This window comes from Sciurus carolinensis, chromosome 9 (assembly GCF_902686445.1).
Source record: "Sciurus carolinensis chromosome 9, mSciCar1.2, whole genome shotgun sequence".
NCBI lineage: Eukaryota > Metazoa > Chordata > Mammalia > Rodentia > Sciuridae > Sciurus > Sciurus carolinensis.
The window spans coordinates 114,336,147-114,357,945 of NC_062221.1; the positions used below are offsets into that span (position 1 = coordinate 114,336,147).

The 21,799-nt window shown below is 32.4% G+C and overlaps 1 protein-coding gene across 4 annotated transcripts in view; it reads left to right on the forward strand.

The window, feature by feature from the left end:
* Usp25 (ubiquitin specific peptidase 25) overlaps positions 1-21,799 on the forward strand; it is a 95,019-nt gene that overhangs the window by 38,169 nt on the left and 35,051 nt on the right. For 3 of the 4 annotated variants that reach the window (XM_047563603.1, XM_047563604.1, XM_047563606.1), the window contains exons 7-14: positions 916-1,064; positions 6,682-6,809; positions 7,195-7,290; positions 8,037-8,198; positions 8,760-8,986; positions 11,572-11,642; positions 12,432-12,660; positions 14,010-14,210. In XM_047563603.1, coding sequence (XP_047419559.1) covers positions 916-1,064; positions 6,682-6,809; positions 7,195-7,290; positions 8,037-8,198; positions 8,760-8,986; positions 11,572-11,642; positions 12,432-12,660; positions 14,010-14,210 — 1,263 coding nt within the window. The remainder of the gene's footprint in view (positions 1-915; positions 1,065-6,681; positions 6,810-7,194; positions 7,291-8,036; positions 8,199-8,759; positions 8,987-11,571; positions 11,643-12,431; positions 12,661-14,009; positions 14,211-21,799) is intronic. The other variant, XM_047563605.1, reaches the window with a different exon arrangement.

A 21,799-nucleotide genomic window follows, 5' to 3' on the forward strand; every position in this document is an offset into this window, starting at 1 on the left:
TATAAATGTGTGAATTTACTTAATTTCATCTGTCTTTGTAATTTTTTAAATTAGTACCTAATCCATACACCTTTATTTCTGTGTGGATTCTGCAGTTGTCTCCTCATGGTCCATTATCCACTTTGCAAAGAGGCTCGAAAGACATTTCAAGACATAAATCTGATTCTATTATTTCTGTGTTTAACTGTTCAATGACTTTCCATTATGCTCAGAATACAATGAAAATTATCTTAATAGGACTGTGTGACCTTATAAATTTTAAACCTGCTGGATTTTTCATTATTATCTTCCTGTTTACCCAAACTGTACTGGCTGTGTTTTCCTTAAGTAGGCCACGTTCTTGGCATCCTTGAAGTCCTTGCCTTGCTGTTCCCTGGACAAGAGTACTCCCTAGCCCTCTTCCCCACTCTGGCCTGGCTAACTTCCACTCACTGTACTATGTTAACTCTCCTTCTATACCTTCTCATAGCACTCAGTCTCCGTATTTTTAATAATAATAAGCAATAAGTGGCTTATAGTATATGAGCAATTAGTGTACATAATGTCTTCCAAACTGAACAGTTTCTTCAACTCAGGACCGTATCTGTTATTCACTGCTATGTATATACTCGACGATATTTAGTATGATTTCTTGTCCTGAGAAGGAGCTTCTTACAATAGTGTGTGTGTTTGTGTGTGTGTGTGCATGTGTCGTGTATGTAATTACATACATACTTATGGGTATATGATTAATATCTATGACTGGATGTAAGTGTGCATGTGTATATATGTAAACCAATAGGAAAATTATACTAATTCTTTTTCTCTGGAATATAATCAATCACTTTTACAGTTCAGGTTCAGGAAAATATTCATATATACTTTTTGCTGAAAAACCATATTGAAGAGATTAATTAACTTTTCCCCTTTCTATAGGTAAAAAATTTGAAAATACTGAAATGTTTGGTCAGTATCCTCTTCAGGTCAATGGGTTCAAAGATCTGCACGAGTGCCTAGAAGCTGCAATGATTGAAGGAGAAATTGAGTCTCTACATTCAGAGAATTCAGGAAAATCAGGCCAAGAGGTAATCTTAGCATTTTCAATATCTCCTTCCATCTCCAGGTCTTTCTTACAATGGCATCGAGCACAATTTAAGGTTTTAATTATACAGTTCCTAATAATGGAGAAAATACTCAGACAAAATAGGTTTGGTTTTAATTTTGGTAGTTTAGACATATGTAGAAATAATGCACAGTTTCATCTATGAGTCTATGTAAAATTATCACTTAAATTATCTCAAAAACATTTTTTTGTTAAAAACCCATCTTTAGTCTTTTTATATTTTAATTTTTTTATGTTTTTCAATCAAGGTATAAGCCATTAGCAGTGTGCTAGTTCTACACTTTAAAAAAGAAAAGCATTGATATTAGGGTGGACTTTTATATAGGTATATGTTACTTTTATCAAATATTGTTGGAATTTGTTCAAGCTTCCATAGGAAATATTGCACTCCCTTTTTTGTAAAATTGCTATGAATGCATGAAGTCAAATGGAAGAACTTACTTTCTCAAGAAAAAAGTAATTTAAAAAACATAATATAACTCTATTATTTATCTTCTCTGATCTCTCTCCACCCTGTTTGTTTCTCCATCTCTCTTCATCACCATCTCTCTGTCTATCCATTCATATATTTTATCTGTTGGGGAGGCATGACACTATAATAGAAAACAAAGTACAGATCATGTGCCCTGAATCTGTCATTGTGAAACAATTACTGATAGTTGTCTAGATGTAAGCTCCATGCGTGAGGGCATAGATCTTTATCTCTGTTGTTCACTACAGTGTCCTTAGTGGGTAGTGTGGGGTGACTGCAGATAGAATTACATCATAAGTATTCTCTGTCTCATGCTTAGCAAAAAGTTTGCAAGGTCTTTGTACTGAATAGGTAGGTGCTTAATAAATATTTAGTAATAATATATTTATTTTAAAAAAAGTCTTGGGTTTTTGTTCATTTGAGAATAAATTGCATTTGTAAGTTTTTTAGAAAGGTGGTGATTAACCATTTCCTGTTTTAGTTTCATGCTCACTTTCTTCTCTTCCCTCACACACTCAAACAAAATAAGAAAAAAATATTTAAACCAAAAAATTTAGATTTTTAAAGAATATTTTATATTTAATTACTAACTAATAATTTTAATTATTTAAACATTTATTTTAAATTTTTTGGGTTTTTGTTTTGAAAGGGAGTGAGTGAGAGGGAGATTATATTAGAAATAGTTTTTCCTTTCTACATCATGAATCATCTGTTTAAGTGATTCTCATCATAAGTATTCTCATAGATGCTGAAGCTGTACTTTAATGCTGTCAAATAAGAGTCTAGGCAGGGATATAACACATGGGTATAAGAGCTCTACAAGTGATTCTGTCATAGAGCTCTGAGAATATTTTAATCCAGCTGGCTCAATTTTATAATTGGTACAGAGATCTCTAAAGTTTGGGGCTTTTGCAGGTTTTCATATGGAAAAAGAAAACAGATCCCCTGAAATCTTACCTGTTTGCTATTAAATAAAAGGGTAATGAGTTTGGGGAAGGAAAGCATGGATGGCATTTTTCCTTATATTGACTGAATAGTTTTTAAGTGAAATATACTATGTTCTATTGTTAAATAATTTCGCATTTTTCTAGTTTTTAAAAAATTGATTATCTTACATAGAATTTATTTATTCAACACTTTTTTTTTTTTTTTTTTTAATTTTTGGGTACCAAGATTGAACTCAGAGTCACTCAACCACTGAACCACATCCCCAGCCCTATTTTGTATTTTATTTAGAGATAGGGTCACTGAGTTGCTTAGCCCCTCGCTTTTGCTAAGTCTGGCTTTGAATTCGAGATCCTCCTGCCTCAGCCTCCCCAGCCACTAGGATTACAGGCATCATCAGCACACCTGGCTAACACATTTTCTTTTTATCCTCCATCATTTTACTGGCTTTATAATCTAATGCTCCATAGTCCAATGTGTATTTTCTGTCTGGTTTTTCCATCTCACCTGAGGAATACATGGTTTGTCATTTTCTCTGAATGAGCAGTCTGAAAACAATTTCAAAAACAGCAAATTTGATTAACTATGATTCTTACCATCAGTTGTCTAGATTTGCTAGAGATAATAGTTTTCTTAATAATTCAACCTGCTTTTAAGAGACTATCAATGACTAGAGTTTAATATTTTTATTAATGTTTAAATCACTGTATATTTTATTATCTTTCAGACAGTATTTTATTTCTTCATGAAACCATTGATGTTTCTTAATTTATACACCCAAACCATGAAAAATATTTAAACAAAAATATTTAAATATCATTTTAATTATTTTAAATAGTATTAATTACTTTATATTAAATTTTAACAAATAATTTTAATTATTTAAAATTTGGGGCTATTATTGGTATAATTCCTATGAATAATAGCTTTTTCTTTTCACTAGTATTTCCAAAAAAATGATTTTACTTTGACACATACAAAAAAATCTCTTGTTGAAATAGCTGCAGACAACTAATACAGAAAGAGTGCCAGTGTCTAAAATTCTGAAGTTGAAACACTGAATGGGCTATGAATTTAAATTTCTAGAGTGGTATACTAAATAAACATACTGAATAAGTTAAAAATGGTTATATGCAATATAACTATAGCCATGTGTCTCCTAACACTTGTGACACATTCTGAGAAATGTATTCTTAGGAATTTTGTCATTATATGAATAATAGCACACCTACACAAACCTGCATGTCTAGGTCAATCACTTGGCATGGCCTCTTGTGCCATGAATCATAGACACAGCAAAAATGAGATATATGAGGCTGCTGCCAGAATATGACATACTGTTTTGCAGTAAAGTTTTTTTTTTTTTGTAAGTAGAAAGAACATACTCTAAAATAATTGTAAAAACTGATATAGTAAATATGTATGTATTTACTAGTAACATTTATTGTCATCAAGTGTTATGTACTGTACATAGTTATATATGCTGTAGTTTTACATGACTAGCAGTGCAGGTCTGTTTTCACCAATATCATTTACAGATGTATCAGTAATACCTTGCACTAGGATATCATAAGGTGATAGGAATTTTTGAGTTCTATTATGATCTTACAGGACTTTTCTCATATATGCATTCCATCACTGATACAAACATAGTTATGCTGTGCATGACTATACTCACAAAATGTTTTTCTGATTTTTAAATTTTTTTGATTTTTTAAAATTCGTTCTTTTTAGATATACATTACAGCAGAGTGCATTTTGACATACATACATATATTATAACTTATTAGGATCACATTCTTGTTGTACATGATGTGGAATTACACTGGTCGTGTATTTGTATATAAGAATAGGAAAGTTATGTCTGTTAATTCTACTATTTTTTCCTGCACCCATTCTCCCTGCTTTCCCTTCATTTCCCTTGTCTAATCCAATGAACTTCTCTTCTGTGCCTCCCTCCCCACCCCACCCCACACACATTATAGTGGATTAGCATTCACATATCAGAGACTACAGTCAAGACTTGGGTTTTTGGGAGACTGGCTTATTTCACTTACATGATAGTCTCCAGTTTCATCCATTTACCAGCAAATGCCCTAATTCTATCCTTCTTTATGGCTGAGTAATATTCCATTGTATATATATACCGCATTTTCTTTATCCATTCATCTGTTGAAGGGCCCCTAACTTGGTTCCATAGCTTAGCTATTCAGAGTTGAGCTCTATAAACATTGATGTGGATACATCACTCTCGTATGCTGATTTTAAGTCCTTTGTTTATAGAGCAGTGGGATAACTGAGTCAAATGGTGGGTTCCATTCCAAGTTTTCTGAGGATTCTCCATGCTGCTTTCCAGAGTGGTTGCACCAATTTGCAGTCCCACCAGCAATGTTTGAGTGTACCCTTTTCCCCGCATCCTCTCTAACATTTTTTGTTACTTGTATTCTTTCTTGATTGTTGCATTCTGACTGGAGTGAAGTGAATCTCAGTGTAGTTTTAATTTGCATTTCTATAATTGCTAAAGATGTTGAACATTTTTTCATATATTTGTTGACCTATCGTATTTCTTCTGTGAAATGTTTGCTCAGTTCTTTTGCCCATTTATTAATTATGTTGTTTGGTTTTTGTTTTGTTTTGTTTTGTTTTGTTTTGCTTTTCATGTTTTTGCATTCTTTGCATATCCTAGAGATTAATGCTCTATCGGAGGTACAGGTGGCAAAGATTTTCTCCCACTCTGTATGCTTTTCTTCTCGATCTTGATTGTTTGCTTTGCTGTGAAGAAGTTTTTTGTTTGATACCTTCCCATTTATTGATGAGGAAATGCTTTCATAACAGACCTATTACATCCTTTTGTGAGATGTGCAAGCTAATTATGTTTCCTAGACTTCATGGCTTATAGAAGAGCATGCCACAATGTGGATCATTTCATTTTTCTTAGCCATTGTCGATTCAAATGAATTAAAATGTGTAACTATTTAATTTTAATGATGACACTTAAAGTAATAAAATGTGAAAGTAGCTGTTCTTAAAATATACTTGTTTGAATATCACAAAATTGAATGCGGAGAATTAATTATCATAAGAGGTCAGAAGTTTTTATTTATGAGATTTATGAGGTAATGTTTTAAAATTTTACAGTACTTATAAGTATGAATATGAAGTAACTAAAAAATTCTCACCAGTATTGTGAGATCAATAAGTAAATAAACTTTCTTATCAAATTTTAAACTTGGATGTGTTTAATATTAGGTCTTTCACAATATTTATCTATCCCATTATAGGTAATATCCTTATAAACAAATTTCTTAAATCTTAACTTTGGGTAAAAATAACATATATACAGTTCAGGAAATCTCAGTTCAGCTAATCATTAGCTGTTTTGGAGGGAGAAATAATATTTAATAACCATTTATTTTATTAGGTTTATTTAAAAACGTAACTTTTAAGATCCTGCTCAGTTTGTTTGCCAGATGTGCATCATTCCCTGATTTTTACATGTTCAAATTTAAGTTAATTTTTTTTTGTTTATTAAAAGATGTGTGGTGGCATTTTGTGGCACTTGAAATCATTATACATGGTAACATATATGCAGCAATTTCTGTTTACAGTAGTATATTGCAAGACATAATAAGTGCTTCAAAATATTTGTTACATGATGTTTTATTTCTGAATTTGTTGATATGCAAGTTTTAAAATTTTCTTTTCTCTTTAAGTAAATAATATGTTTATGTAATCTTGAAGCCATTATATAAAACAACTTTCTTATGAAATTTGGTTGAATTTCATGCTTCCTTGAACAGCTACCAATTGACAGTGTGGTTGAATAAAGTATAGTGCCATTCAGTGTGCTGTTAAAGATAGAAGACTTGGTAGTAAGCTTTGATTTTTATCTCTGTTTTTTCCTTTGGGTTAAAATGTAAAGAATTGTCTTGGAAGGAAGATGGTTGTTAGAAGATTTTTCTCTTTCCTGATTGTGGGTTATACCCACTCTTGAAATTTTTAAAAGGTGGGGAAAACTTTGGAAGAAGTTGGGTTTAAACTATATTTTGTACTCAGTTGTGATGTCAGAGGTCTGATGATGTGTATGAAAAAGTGTCAATTTATTGTGTCTCAAATTTTAGTGGTGATATGAAGGTTTTTTGTTTGTTTTGTTGTCTTTCAGCATTGGTTTACTGAACTACCACCTGTGTTAACATTTGAATTGTCAAGATTTGAATTTAATCAAGCATTGGGAAGACCAGAAAAAATTCACAACAAATTAGAATTTCCTCAGGTTTTATATCTGGACAGGTATGGTTTAGTATACAGCATGACTTAGTTTCTTAATAGTTTTAGTAAGCAAATGAAGAATTTATTGTTTTTAGAGGAAAAATTTGCTTGATATTCTTAAAATTAATCACTCGCATGATATGTCTAATACCATTTATTAAGGAAAATGGAGCTCGTGTTAGAAAAGTATAGATATTGGGAATAATTTTATAAGGAAATTAAAAAATGAAGTTATTTTTGTAATCTTAAAATTGTTAGAATTTTAGAAAGTACTTTTGTTGTGTTATTTGGTATTTTATGGTAAAATTCAAAGTAATTGATTCTTTTTTTGTGATGTTTAGTCTTAGCATTGTTTTTGCTTCCAAGATATTTGAAACTAATGATTGTCAGTTTTTTTCCCTGATAGATATATGCACAGAAACAGAGAAATAACAAGAATTAAGAGGGAAGAGATCAAAAGACTTAAAGATTACCTCACAGTATTACAACAAAGACTAGAAAGGTACTTTAACTTATATGAAATTTTAACTATGGGAAATTACATACTTGGTGACTGTCTAAGTTTTTTTATTGTAAATGGAGGAGTAATCATTCTGGATTGATATATTGCTTGAAAGGTTTAGTTTTGAATTTTCTTAGAAACTAGAAATAATCTATAGTCAGCTATAGAACACTGTTATAGCATTTGATATTAAATATCTAATTGTCAACAGGTGATGCCTGTGGTGCTGAAAATAGAAATGAAGTTGAATTAATCTAGTATTGAGCATGAAACTAAACAGTACTCTCGAGCTTTCTATTAACATGAATGGCACCTGAGTTTTTCTCAACACGGGATACAAACTCAGATAACTGTCAGGGCCTCATAGAAAGTTCATGAAGGAGGCAACGAGGTGCGGACTAAATATCGGTTACCATATTAAGAGATTAAAATAGTCTTTGGAGATGTTCCTGTTGAGGTACAATTTAGACTGGTGTTTAAAAGTTATGAGCGTATATATACACCTTCAGTCTCAATCAGCTTTTGTTTCCTCTGTCTTAATCAGCTTTTGTTTCTTCCTTTGAAGAACATCTGATTTTATTTTTTTATTGACTGCCTAATCAGTTTTACTTTCTTCATCTGGAAGCAAATTAATTTCCTAGTTAAGAGTTATTGAAATGTTTTTCATATTTTGTAAAAATTACTTTTAAAAATCCAAATGTGCTGTATATAAAAATAAAAGTGTCCATATATTTTATGGTTAACAGATATTTAAGCTATGGTTCAGGTCCCAAGCGATTCCCTTTGGTGGATGTTCTGCAGTATGCATTGGAATTTGCCTCAAGTAAACCTGTCTGCACTTCTCCTGTTGATGACATCGATGCTAGTTCCCCACCTAGTGGTTCCACACCATCACAGACATCACCAAGGTGAAGTTTCCTTTGTGAAACAGGCAGCTGTTTGCCTGTATTACATGCAACTGATGTAAGGAAGGTTTTAGAAAATGTGTGCTCTGACTTACTTAGAAGATTGTATATCTTCTTTGAACATTCTTATTTCAATATTTCAGTAGAGTTTATGGTTACAAATTTAATAACTTCATTATTTTTTTTTCAAAAATATATTGTAGATTGTTTTGGTTTGAGTTATGCAAGTTTCAACTGTTAATTATCCATGCAAATAGTGCTTTAAATTAGAATTTATTAGTGTAATATAAGCTGGTAAAGCTTAGAGAAGATCTTTATAATTTCAGCATGCATTAGCTTTGTTTTGTTTTTTCTTAAATGTAAGCCATTTTTACTCGAATTTTATCCTTATAATAATTGAGTCCTCATGCATTACAAATCTCACCAGAATATTAAGTCAGTTCATGCATTTCTTTTCTATGAACTTCTCCTTTTGAAAATTATAGGCTCACTCAGTGCTGGGTATTTCTCTAGTGCTTCAGTTTGAAAATTTAATAAGAAATATCTTATGCTTTAAAAATACAGCACAACAGATCTACAGGGAGCTCCTTCTTCAGAACTGCCCAGCACATCCCCTCCATCAGTTTCTGCCGTTTCATCGAGGTCAGTAATACACAAACCGTTCACTCAGTCTCGGATACCTCCAGATTTGCCTATGCATCCAGCACCAAGGCACATAACAGAAGAAGAACTTTCTGTGCTGGAAAGCTGTTTACATCGCTGGAGGACAGAAATAGAAAATGACACAAGAGGTATGAAGCTTCTTGTAGTGTAGCTAATGTCACCTCAAATGGATGTGTAAAATATTAAATTGAGAAGGGAAATCACATGTGAATTTCATGTTTAAATATTATAGTCATTTTTTTTTCCAGAAGAGGTTTTATGTCAGACTACTTAGTTTGCCTCCCCATTTTAAAGCTCTTAATATCAAATTCACAGGGACTAAGAGTTTCTCCAGATAACTTAACTGATTAATGACTTAGCAGATGGTGTGATTTTCTAGTTTAGTGTTCTAAATTTATATCAAACTGGTATTCACAGCTACTCTATTGGTGAAATGTCATACAATATCAGAATTTGTATTTCACCTGATGTTTGCATAATGAACAAGTTCAAGTGATAAAGAAATTTTCTTTAGGATTATAAGACTTAAATGTGAATTTTCATTTTGAATCTGCTGTATATCAGAGATTTTCAGATGTGATCTGTGAACCCAGTACTGGTATATAACAGTTTTAACTGGTATGCAGCAAAATGGGAAAAATAAGGACAGTGTGTGTGTGTTTGTGTGTGTTAGTTTACAATCTATCTTTTCTTTAAAGAGATTCATCTTTATTGTGAACTTATCTCCTTCCTATTTTTTACATATACTTTTTATTTTTAATGAAATGATATTGTTTATATTTCATGGGGGATTTTGTTATTATGTATTTTCCTTATATGTTAAAACATATATTCTTTTGTTACCTCCAAATTTCATGCTAATTAATATATCTCTAAAAAAGGAAATAGTATTAAACTACTGTTTAATACTATAGGTTGAATTATATTGAACACATTGACTGTTGGATATTATATAACCAGCTCTGTGGACAATATGTGAATAAGTGATCCAGTTTAATAGAGAGTAAATTATGGGAGTAACAATTAGTATTAGTGTTGTAAAGATTTTCCCTGGTGTTTCTATATAAGGGAATTTTTAAATATTTGAACTTGCTAAAGAATACTGACACAATGTGGGTCAGTGACAGAGGTGAGAAATTAATCAGGAAGGGTTCCTGTGGTTCATAAAGGGCTAAATACTGAACATTATACTTTGAATAAAGGCAAAGTGGTAGGCAAGCAGGTGCACTTGGAGGAGAAAGAAAGCTTTTGTAAATTTGAGGAGCATGAAAGACATTCGTATTATGAGGTTTTGGATGTATAATATTGTGGTTCTTCAGAAGAAGTTCATTTCCTGTCATCTCTATTAATAGTAGTTGTTAGCATTATTTTAAAAACTATTTTATAGTACCCTAACATATTGGTATAATATAATTTATTTAATTTTAATAATGACATTTTGCTGGCCTTCTACACATATATTTATATACTTCTGTAAGTAGGATATGTTCTTAAATGTGCCATTTCTAGTCCAAAGTATGTATATTTTAAATACTAGTGATTCAGGATTGTCTCTTTAAAACACTGAATCAGCTGTGTGTGAGAAATCCTATCTCCCAGTGCCCTTCCAAACTCTGGGGACTTTTAATCTATGGTGGTCTGGGACTGGTATATCAGTGTCTTCAAGTGCATTTCCTTAATTATGAACAAAGCTGAATATTCATATTTTTCTATGAATTTCTTTGTTTTGCTATGAATTTCTTAGGTCATTTCCTTTTTTATTTTTATTTTTGTAGTTCTTTGGATGGGTTCCAAGGCCTCACACATGAGAGGCAAGCACTCTACCACTGAACTATATGTCCCCAGCCCCATTTGCCTATTTCTTATTTTGAGCCATTTGCCTTTTTCTTACTACTTTATAGAAAATTTAATGTATTATAGATATTAACTTTTGCCTATAGGTATGCTGTAGAGAATCCCAATTTATCATTTGCCCTTCTTTGTATTGATTTTTGTTTCGAAAATATATGTTTTTTAAAGTTTTGATTGTACTTGCAGGGAGGTTCTTATCCTCTGGTTTTCTATCAGGCTGAGACAGGTCTTTCTGTGCTCTAAAGTTACTAATATTTTCTTGTGGTCTTTCTCAGTTTCTTCATTATTCTTTTGAATACATTCCCAGTATGTTGTGATTATACTGTAGTTTACCCATTTCCCTAAACACAAATATTTAGATTAGCTTGAGTTTTTAAAATTATTATGGAAAACATTGTTGTAAAAACCCTATCTCAGAGTACTTTTATAGGATTATTTTCTACTATAAGAGAGTCCAATCATTAAATTCATTGGTGATTTTAGTGAATTTTTATTCACTTATGTATATATGCATGAAATGTGGTAAAGTTGTTTTCTTTCATTCTTAAGTTATTCTGATTTAGTATGTAAGGGAAATTAGCTTTAATTTTCATTGAAAACTTGCTTTACAGATAAAGTTCAGTTGTGTTGGCTTTGCCAATTTTCTAGATGACACATTTGCTTTGATTTTCCCTGTGCATTTGTGACATATCTTTTGTTTAAGATAACTGTATCTTATTTTACAAAGACTCCAAATAGTAATATTTTAAGAAATGTTTCAGAATTTTTTCTTTTCTCTGTAGGTTAACTTTAATCCTGGTCTTATAATTTTCAGTAGAAACACACTTGATGTTAATCATTAAATGTCACCTTATATCATTAGATTTGCAGGAAAGCATATCCAGAATCCATAGAACAATTGAACTGATGTACTCTGACAAATCCATGATACAAGTAAGTGAAAATTTGAGCTAGTAATCATTATCAAAATTATTTACATGTATTTCAATTTATGTTTATATTATTTGTCTTAACCCAATTCTTTGTTACATGGTTTGTTATAAAATTTGGATAAATTTTATTGCGAAATAACAAAACAGGTAAGTGATATACAGTTTGGAAGAACAAGTAAATGGGAAAAATTTTATGACAAGTTGTATAACAAATTTTCTGTATTCAGTTTTATTATTCTGAACTTACTGCTTACGTGTTTTATAGTTTTACAATATAATTTATCAAAAAGTTTCAAAAGGTCTCAGTTTTTTGGAAAAGTTCTACAGGAAGAAATGTACGATTGTTTAAGGATATAGGATGTGGGGAGAAAACCCAAAGCTCAAATGCATTTTAAATTCCAGTGTACATTATATAATTCATTTTGCTACCACCAGTTGTGAAGTTTTGGAAAAATCATATGTTATATATAAAATTGTTCACCCTTGGTTTTTTATTCAAAAGAAATAAATAGATCAACAAATATATACACAACAAATGTATTCTGAAAGTTTCAGATAATCATTCTCTTATTATACACATTTATACATATCTTTAGCTTATTTACTTTTTATGAGTTTATGATTTAATTTTTTTATTTGAACTTTTAATCCTAACAACTTTTATTGTGTTAGAAAAATCTATTTCCATGGTTCCTGTCAAATAGGTAGCTTTTGGGTTTCATGGAATATAGTCTTAGTAGTCTTCATAGTTGCAGTTTAACTTTTTTTTTCTTTTCTTTTCTTTATTTAGGTTCCTTATCGCTTACATGCTGTTTTAGTTCATGAAGGCCAAGCTAATGCTGGGCACTACTGGGCATACATTTTTGATCATCGTGAAAGCAGATGGATGAAGTACAATGATATTGCTGTGACAAAATCCTCATGGGAAGAACTAGTGAGGGACTCTTTTGGTGGTTATAGAAATGCCAGTGCATACTGTTTAATGTATATAAATGATAAGGCACAATTCTTAATTCAAGGTAAGATTATGACATATGAGAAATATATAGTTTTAAATAAGTGACACTTCAGTGCAACTCTGTTCTGTGGTGTAATTATTAATTCACTCAGAGGGTGATGTGCTGTGATTAGGGTAATTGCAAGTGAGAAAGCTGGAATTGAAAAGTCATTGTCCAGAACTGAGAACTGACATACATTTTATACTCAGGGTTAACTATGAAATGTAAATCTGACCTTTTTTTTTCCTTTCTAAAAACCTTTTATGATTGCACTCACATACTGACACATTTAAACTACTCAGCCTAACATGAGGCCTATTTTCTGACCTCTGACAGTCTTTCCAGCTTTACTTATCACCTTCATTCATTTTGAACTTCATATACTTAACTGATATTTGAGCTACTTGCTGTATTCAGCTTATATCAAATCACTTCACACATTTATATCTCTATGTTGTTTATTTATTTATTTTTTTGTCATAATGTTGTTCATTTTTCTTTTGCTTAATTCCTACTCATCTGTGAAGATTCAATTCAGGTATCATCTCTTCTGCAGTTTTTCTTAACCTGAAAGGAAGTACCTCTCTTTGCACTATCCTAGCATGCTTCCATTGGCTATTTATTGTTGTGTATTATAACTGTCTTCACGCTGATCTGCTCAAAGCTGGAGTCCACGTCTTACTACTATACCTTAATCTTTTTGTTCCTAATCTAATGTGGGCTCTACATATAGGAAACATTTAATACAGGTTTGTTGAAACCAATAAAATCAACTTTCCTCTTTTCTTTAAGTATTCGGCAAAACTAGCTAAGCAGTAGCTGCAAATGTGAAATTCGTGTTGTGTGTGTGCATAGTAGAGGTCAAGTGAGTCTTTTAAATAGTATTTGTATAATGTTTTAAAACATCTTGTTATATTGTTTAGTTTTTATAATCTTGCATTTTAATAACTATACAATATTGCTTCAGATGAAAAATGATTTTAGTTGTATTTTGAGCTTAATAAAATTCTGAGTTTGTGAAAAGTTTTACTTCACAAGTAATCAAACATCTGGTATTTTCTGAAATAACAAAAGTAGTACTACATCAGTGTTGGAGTAGCAAAATCCTCAGGTTCATATCTTGTCTCATTTTTACTCTTCAGAGTGCAAAAAAAAATGACAATTACCAAAATGACTTTTAAATATTTGTATCATTGTTTCTTCTGAAAAGAATTTGGAGTTGTTTTAAAAAATTAGATAATATGCTGTACTATAGTAATACATATTATGTGTTCCATTTCAAATAATACATAGTTTATAACCTTATTTGGAGCTTTGCATTTTTCTTTTAATTCTTAATTTTATACTAGTTTTTGAAATATGATTTGCAGAGGAGTTTAATAAAGAAACTGGGCAGGCACTTGTTGGAATAGAAACATTACCACCAGATTTGAGAGATTTTGTTGAAGAAGACAACCAGCGATTTGAAAAAGAACTCGAGGAGTGGGATGCACAACTTGCCCAGAAAGCTTTGCAAGAAAAGCTTTTAGCATCTCAGAAACTGAGGGAGTCTGAGTCTTCTGTGACAACAGGTTTGTTCATTTTTATTAAGTTGCATTTTATTATCAGCAAATTTATATTTGTTATTATTATGTTATAAAAATAAAATATGCTTATCAAATTAAAAAATCCTAAAACTTTTAACTATCGAGTATAAAGAAGCCACAATTATCTGAAATTCCAGCAGTCAGCAGTAATGACAGGGAATGGCTTAGTTACCCATGACCAGACACTACTGTTGGCTTGTAGACCTTTTTTCAAGATAATTGTGATGATTCTGCTGACTTTCTCTCTTAACTACCCTGCCTACTTTGAGTGAGCTCTTCTCTTGACAAGAAGCAGGAAAAGCTGTGAAATCAACAAACAATGCAGCCAGTTTACTAAATCTATCAGAAGAATGAGCTCTAGTAATTTCAGGTCTTAGAGAAATGATGCTACTGTACATCCACATATATTTTATGTAGTATTGAAATAGTACCATTATTTTTTATTTTTTAAAAATTTTATCTTTTAAAAAAATTTCTTAAGATTAAAAACAAAGTTAGCCAAAATAAACTGTTTAATATATCCCAAATATAAAAAAACAATTTAGACCTTTAAAACAGAGATAAATGTATAAGAATATAAATACTAAAAAGTGACATGCTTGATAGGCATAGTGGTGCATGCTTATACTTGGGAGGCTGAGGCAGAAGGATTGCGATTTTGGGAACAGCAGGGCAACTTAGACCCTGTCTCAAAACAAAAAATAGAAAGGGTTGGGGGATGTCATTCAGTGTTAGAGCACCCCTGGGTTCAATCCCCATTACCAAAAAGAAAGCACAACTATTCTCAAAGTTTGTTTTATTGATGAAATCAAGAAAATACTGAAAAGAAACAACAAAAATAAAGAAAATATGTTGCAGCAAAGTTGGAAATCTTTAGATCCCTTTTAAAAAAGTCAAATTCATCGTCACATAGTTTTAAATATATTTTCAGTAAGTATTATTTCCTGCTATAAAGAAGTGCTATTTTTCTGTAGTCACTGGGGAAATGAGAAGGTATAAATTAAACCTAGACAATTTCCTCAAATTCATCTCTTATTTTTTTTCCTATCACATTGAATGGACCTTTTTTTTTTTTTCCCTTGGGGTCGGAGATATTGGGGATTGAACTCAGGGGCACTCAACCACTGAGCCACATCTCCAACCCTACTTTGTATTTTATTTAGAAATATGGTCTCACTGAATTGCTTAGCACCTCGCCTTGCTGAGGCTAGCTTTGGACTCTCGATCTGCCTGCCTCAGCCTCCCAAGCTACTGGGATTACAGGCGTGCACCACTGTGCCCAGTGAGTGGACCTTTTTAAAATAACCTTTGTTGTTGTTGCAAGATCTGAGTATTTTATTTTTAAAGAAGCATTTCAGGGTTTTGTTTTGTTTTTTATAATTTCTTTTTTTTTTTATAGACAGATTTACATGCAGCATTATGTAGGTGGGTTTCAGAATTATCATTTAGAATGTTAGGTAGAATTATTTCTTCAGTGAGAAACTTTCAGTTCCACAATATGTTATTGTGATGAATTTAGGCATGCAGAAATCTGTCCACATTCTTGACTTTTTAATTATAAATTGAATAGTTTAGTCACTGATTTTGAATTTAGGCAAATAGTTCAGAATTTTAAAAAAGACCCAGCTAATGATACCCAAAGATATCCACATTTGGATTCTTAAACATCACATAGTGCACTTGAACTTCACCACTGGTGGACTCTACTGTTAGGTAGACTTGTTGTGCTTTCTTCCCAGACATCCACAGCTGTCACACACAGCAGTCAAATCTCCATGGGTCCCCAACAATGTAGATTCAGTAGACATCAAGATGTTTGTTTTTTTATTTTATTAGAGTTTTATGGTTACACATAGTATTTGGATTCATCCTGACAAACTCATGTATTCATAGAAATCTATTTCAGTTCATGTTTTTATCAATTTCAGCTCATGAACAAAAAGGTTTTTTGGTTCAAATCAGTTCCTTTTATTTTTAACCCAATTCCATCCCTTTGTGATATCATATTGGTCTTTGTTCATATCCTTCACAAACCATTGTCTAGAACTTGCCCAAGATGGAGTTTCTTTGTTGTTCTTCCCTTAAGGGAAGTACTCTATTCACATGTCATTTTTCTTAGCTTGCTGTTAGTGGGAGGAAGAGACTGCATAATTAAACTGTGTGGTAGTAGTACCTAAACCCTCAGGCATAGAAAATGCACTATTCATTGATCTCCTTTATTCTGGTTCACCTATATTTTGTGAAAGCAAAATGTTAAATTCTGCACATCCTTCTCCTTTTAATTTTGTCTATTTCTTGTTATTCTCTCTGTATTTAGAGTTAACACATTTTATTTCTATTATCATTGACCTCTATTTTGTGATACCAAAATGTTAAATTCTATATAGCCTCCTTCTCTGCATCTTGCATGTCTTTCATAGAGTTAACATTTTATTTCTACTGAGTCAAACTAATATATATTCCCCACATAAGGACCTGCCTTGTCCCACCTTTTACATTTGTCATTTTATTTTCTCTTTTGATATAAAAAGCCATATCCATATGCCCCACACCTTTTTTTCATGATTAGCACTTCCCACCGTATACTTTACATACTGTTTTTTTTTTTTTATTCAGTACTAGTTTTTGACATATATTTTCATGTCTCTTTTTACTGCTAAACTCAGCTTTTGATTAAAGGCATCTTATATTTCTGAGAGGAACTAAAATAACTAAAATACCAATAAAAATGGTCAATTCACATAAAATTGCTACAGTAGTTATCCAGCAGACCAAGGGTTTAGAAGACAGTGGCAGTATGGAGCATTGTGGCTTCTGTATGAAATATGCATTTTGTATAGAAATAGAATGTGCCAAGTTTGTAAATGTAGAAAGTGAGATTGCTGTTTAGAAAAGTTATTTCTATTACTATATTATCTTTGATATCATATTAATTGTCATCCTCTGTTGCAGTGGGGTTTAACATATACAATTGAATAAGCATAGTATTTCATTGAGAACCACTTATCCTTTGTAAAGAAATTTTACTTTAGTGCTCATGCCATCTTTTTCCTATTTCTCTTCATAGTTTTCAAAATAATTTGTTTAATCTGGTTGTATACATTTCAGGATCTCACAGAGAACCTGTATTTACATCTCTTAGGTGTGCACTGTGAGTGACTAGTAATACAAGTAATACAAGGAAATCTTGTTCATAAAATTTTCCTTATCTCCCCAAAAAATCAATTTTCTATTGAATCACATTCCAAATAAGTATATTAAAATATATATTAATCACATCAGTATTTGTTCTCTAATGTGGCCAAGGAGTCCATTAGCATTAATTCTCCAGTACCATTCATCATTTACAGAAACTGAAATAAAATTTCCAAAAACATGCTATACTTTTTTTTTTTTTCCTAGCCAACAGTTCTTTACCATGGGTGTACATTTAAAAATTACCAATTGGGTTTTTCTCTTGAGTATATTCAGCACACACTCTACCTAAGACCTATGGAATGAATCACAATCTCTGGAGGGAGGATCTGGAATCTGTATTTATTAAAAGATCTTCAGATAATTCTGAAGTGTATCTCTGGTAAAGCAGCATGACTCTAGGTATAATTATATACAAGAGAGATTATTCTGAAGGACAGAATAACATTTTGGGAGTTATTATTTTGCTTGTGTTGTTCCTATCTTAACCAAAAGTATTTGGAGTGCTTACAATATGTATAGCATACTGAGATTATAAAAAAGAAAAGAAAGAAGGTGATATGAAAAATAAGGTAAAAATAGTTAAGATTGGCATGAAATGAATTCCATAAAGTTTTACGAATTTATTTAGAGGTGGGAGGCAAAATTGGCTCTGGGACTTCTCTACAAACACTGCCTCCAAATTGAAAAATAAGCTTATTTCTAGACAAGTATAGTTAGTTCCTTAGAGTAAGCCAGGTAGAAAGAAAATATTCTGAGCATGTCAGTTTTCTTGGAAGCTGGGATAGGTGGTGTTCTTATGTGTATCTCCAGTGTCTGGCAAAACAACCAATCTGTGATAGATGCCCAGAATTCCTTTCTAAACTGAGTTCCTTCCCTGTGGAGTCCAATAATGTTGTCCTAGGTATGATCCTCATTTGTAGGAGAATGCATGATCTCAGAGGATAGCCAAAGTGATTTAAGAGACTGGTTGAAGTGTGTGGTGACGATATAGCTCTCTCTTCTGAAGTAATTTTAAGTATAACTCCTGTTCTTAAGCCTGTATTCTTTATACCCCAGAGATTGTATTTAGAGTGGTACCCAGGAATGTGAAGTCCTAAAAGTTCTACCTGTGATTCTATGCAGCCAGCCTAGCATGTCTCTCTACTGACTACTTTTAGGGAATCATTGATTTTAAATATATTTCAAGAATGGATGGGCTACATAGCTGCCAAATAATCTTCTTGAAATATCCTACAATGTGATTGTAACAACCCTTTAGAAAGTCAAGAAATACTTTTAAAAGCTATCTGAGATGTTACTTTTTTCTTATAGTTAATCAAGAGCTTATTCTTGCTTTAACAGAAAGCTAATTGATGGTTGAGTTGTGCCATTGGTAAAATGCTGAAGACCACAACAAGTTAGTACACATAAGTAATAATCTCCCCAATCCCCTTTGGTCTTTGATATGAAGGTACTCCAAGGAGCTAGCTGAGAGTGCCCTCAGAAGGCCCTGCCTTTTGTAACAGCAACACAGGTTAATAACTCTGCTATTATGCAACCTGTAGAGCTTGTCTGGAAGATCTCTTATGTGAATGCCACTTATTTGAAAGTCTCAGGGAGCCATTCATAGAACAAATGGTATGAGAGATACTTCAGGTTCTGGCATGTTATATGCCTCCATAAAGAGTTGGTCACTCATGGTGAAATGAGCTCATTTAGAAGTTTGTAGCAGGTAGGGAATCAAGGAAAGTTTCAGGAATTAAGAAAAACAAGTGTTGCAAAAGTAGTCACCACCTATCTTCCGATTTGTAGCTTCAATAAGACATTAAACTGAGTCCAGTTAGTATATAAAGTGCCATTGAGACCATAAAGTAGATGCAGAAAACAGCATGGTCTCTGTTTATTAAGTTCCTACCATTTATTCAGGCCTGTAGGGGTGAAGTTTTTATATAATTCCAGGATAAATAAAAACAATTGTGTGTATTTATATAGGAAAAGCCAACCTTTTTTGTCCTTCTCCTGTTAACCATGGAAAGGAAGTTACCTAAACGTTATGTTGACGTTTTAGTTGTAAGAAATGTTCATACAGAATAAGAAAACATAACCAAAAAAATTATATTGATATGAAGATGCTTGTTATTTAAGTTAAAAACAATGTATATAAAACAGTTCTTTTTCATTAAAAAAATATGGGTAGATAGGTACTGTCTGGAAACAGGACCTAAAAATATAGTACCCCACTCGTCTCTGGGTAGTGAAAAGAGCTTTTAATTGTCCTCTTTGTATTTGTTCCAGTAAACATATTTTTACTCTTTTGATTTGACAAATGATGACAAAAACCTATTTTTTTAAAGTGAGGACCTTGATGATCATCTGAATTCCGTTATTCTTCCAAGAATATTTCCCTATGAGTACCTCATGCTTCATCTAAACCAGATTACTTACCTTTTCTCTTACATGTTTTTCATCAACATGTTTTCTTATTAACGTGTCATTGTTTATATAGTATGCTTCATCTTACAAATCTCCTTTTATTATGAATATTCATGGATTTATGCCCATTCTTTAAGATCATCCTCATATCCCATAGTCTTTATGAATGCCTATTGGTCACCCAAATCCATTCCTACTACCAAATTTATTACAGCACCCTTTATTGTATTTTATATTTTGGCTTTCTTACCACTGAAGGAGCTCCTCAATAGCAGGGATTTTTTAAATCTCTTATCTGCCCTTATCTGGTTTTGCTTATTCTATTCTTTCTGCCTGGAGTTTTCTCCTTTCTTATCCTCAAATAATTCTCTCTACAAATTCTTCAAGACTCCTCTCAGCTGGCATTTCCTCTGGAAAGTCTTTGTTAGCCTGCCACACCATTACAAGTGTATATATTGGGTTTCTAATTCTTTCATATCCCCTTATGTATAGTTATTATTTCATTTAGCACCTTGTATTATAATAGAGTATATTTATCTGATTTTCATGGGAGTTCCTTAAAATGAATGAAGTAGGTAAAAAAACCTAGCACAGTACAGAAGATGGCACAGGTTCAGTAAACTGGAGATGCAGTTTGGATTTCTGATTGCAGCCTCAGTGAGTGCTGAATCTGTGCAGGTTTATATATACTGTGACTTTAGCAGCACTCAGTTCCCTGGGAAGTATACACACAGGGAAAACTGTAGAAAAAATAGTTCTATGTGACATTTAGGCAAAATCATTTGATATTACTCATAAGGATTTTGGACTCAATCCTGTATATGGAAAAAAACCTTGAGCCTTGGTGATACAAGGTGGATTTAACTGTGTTAATCAAACACAATCACTCTTCCTCCTAAAGACTTTATTTTACATGACTGAAGGTTTAGACCTGTGTGAAATGAGATGGATTTCTTTGCCTTCATAGAATTAAACTCTCATGCCCCTATCAACCAGTGTCATTGTCTCTTTATGGTGAGAAGAAAAAGATTGGAAAACCTAAGAACAAAACTTTATTAACAGAATGTTTCTCTCTGTTAAGCCCTAACGCAGTTGGCTTAAGCCACTTAAATGAAAACCTTCTAGAAGCAGATGCACTGCTAAACTAGTAGTTGCCTAAGATTTTCTTTACCTTATGCATTGTGTAGGGGCATAGAGAGAGTATATTGCAGTCAGTACAAAGTCAGGTACTAGCTATATATGAGGTCATTTAATTTCTTCAGAGTTTCTCCTTTGTTAAACACATTTTCTGCATTCCCACCTGTTTTCAGCTTTTCACAACTGTGACCAAAAGACCTGAGGAGAACAGATTTAAAGGAGAAAAGTTTATTTATTGCTTATGATTTCAGAGGATCTTAGTCCATAGACAGTTGACTCCATTCCTCAGGGTTCAACAAACATGGCAGCAGAGTGTTGTGGAGGGAGGTGGCTTCAGACATGATGATCAGGACAACAAAATATAAACCCCAAAGGCAAACCCCATGGACCCCGCTCCTCCAGCCACATCCCCTACCTGCCTACAATTATCACCCAGTTCATCCCTATCAGGGGATTAGTGCAATGATTGGGTTAAAACTCTAGTAACCTAATTGTTTCACCTTTAAACTTTCTTGTATTGTCTTACACAGGAGCTTTTGGGAGGACCACTCATATCTCTAAACCATAACACCACCTCTGGGTATTTTTTAATAGTAAACGTTAGCTATGGCATCATAGTTATTTATGCCCAAAATTTAGAATCATCTGAATGTGTAGACTTCAACCCTTTGTGTCCAAAATATGCCTTGAATTTAGCTACTTTTTTCTACTTTTAGAGCTCTGTTATCCAGAAGTGCAATCATCTCTCTCACATATTGCTCTAATATCCACCAGTACCTTCTCTGACCTCAAATTTTACTCTTCTCTCTAATTCATTCCACACAATG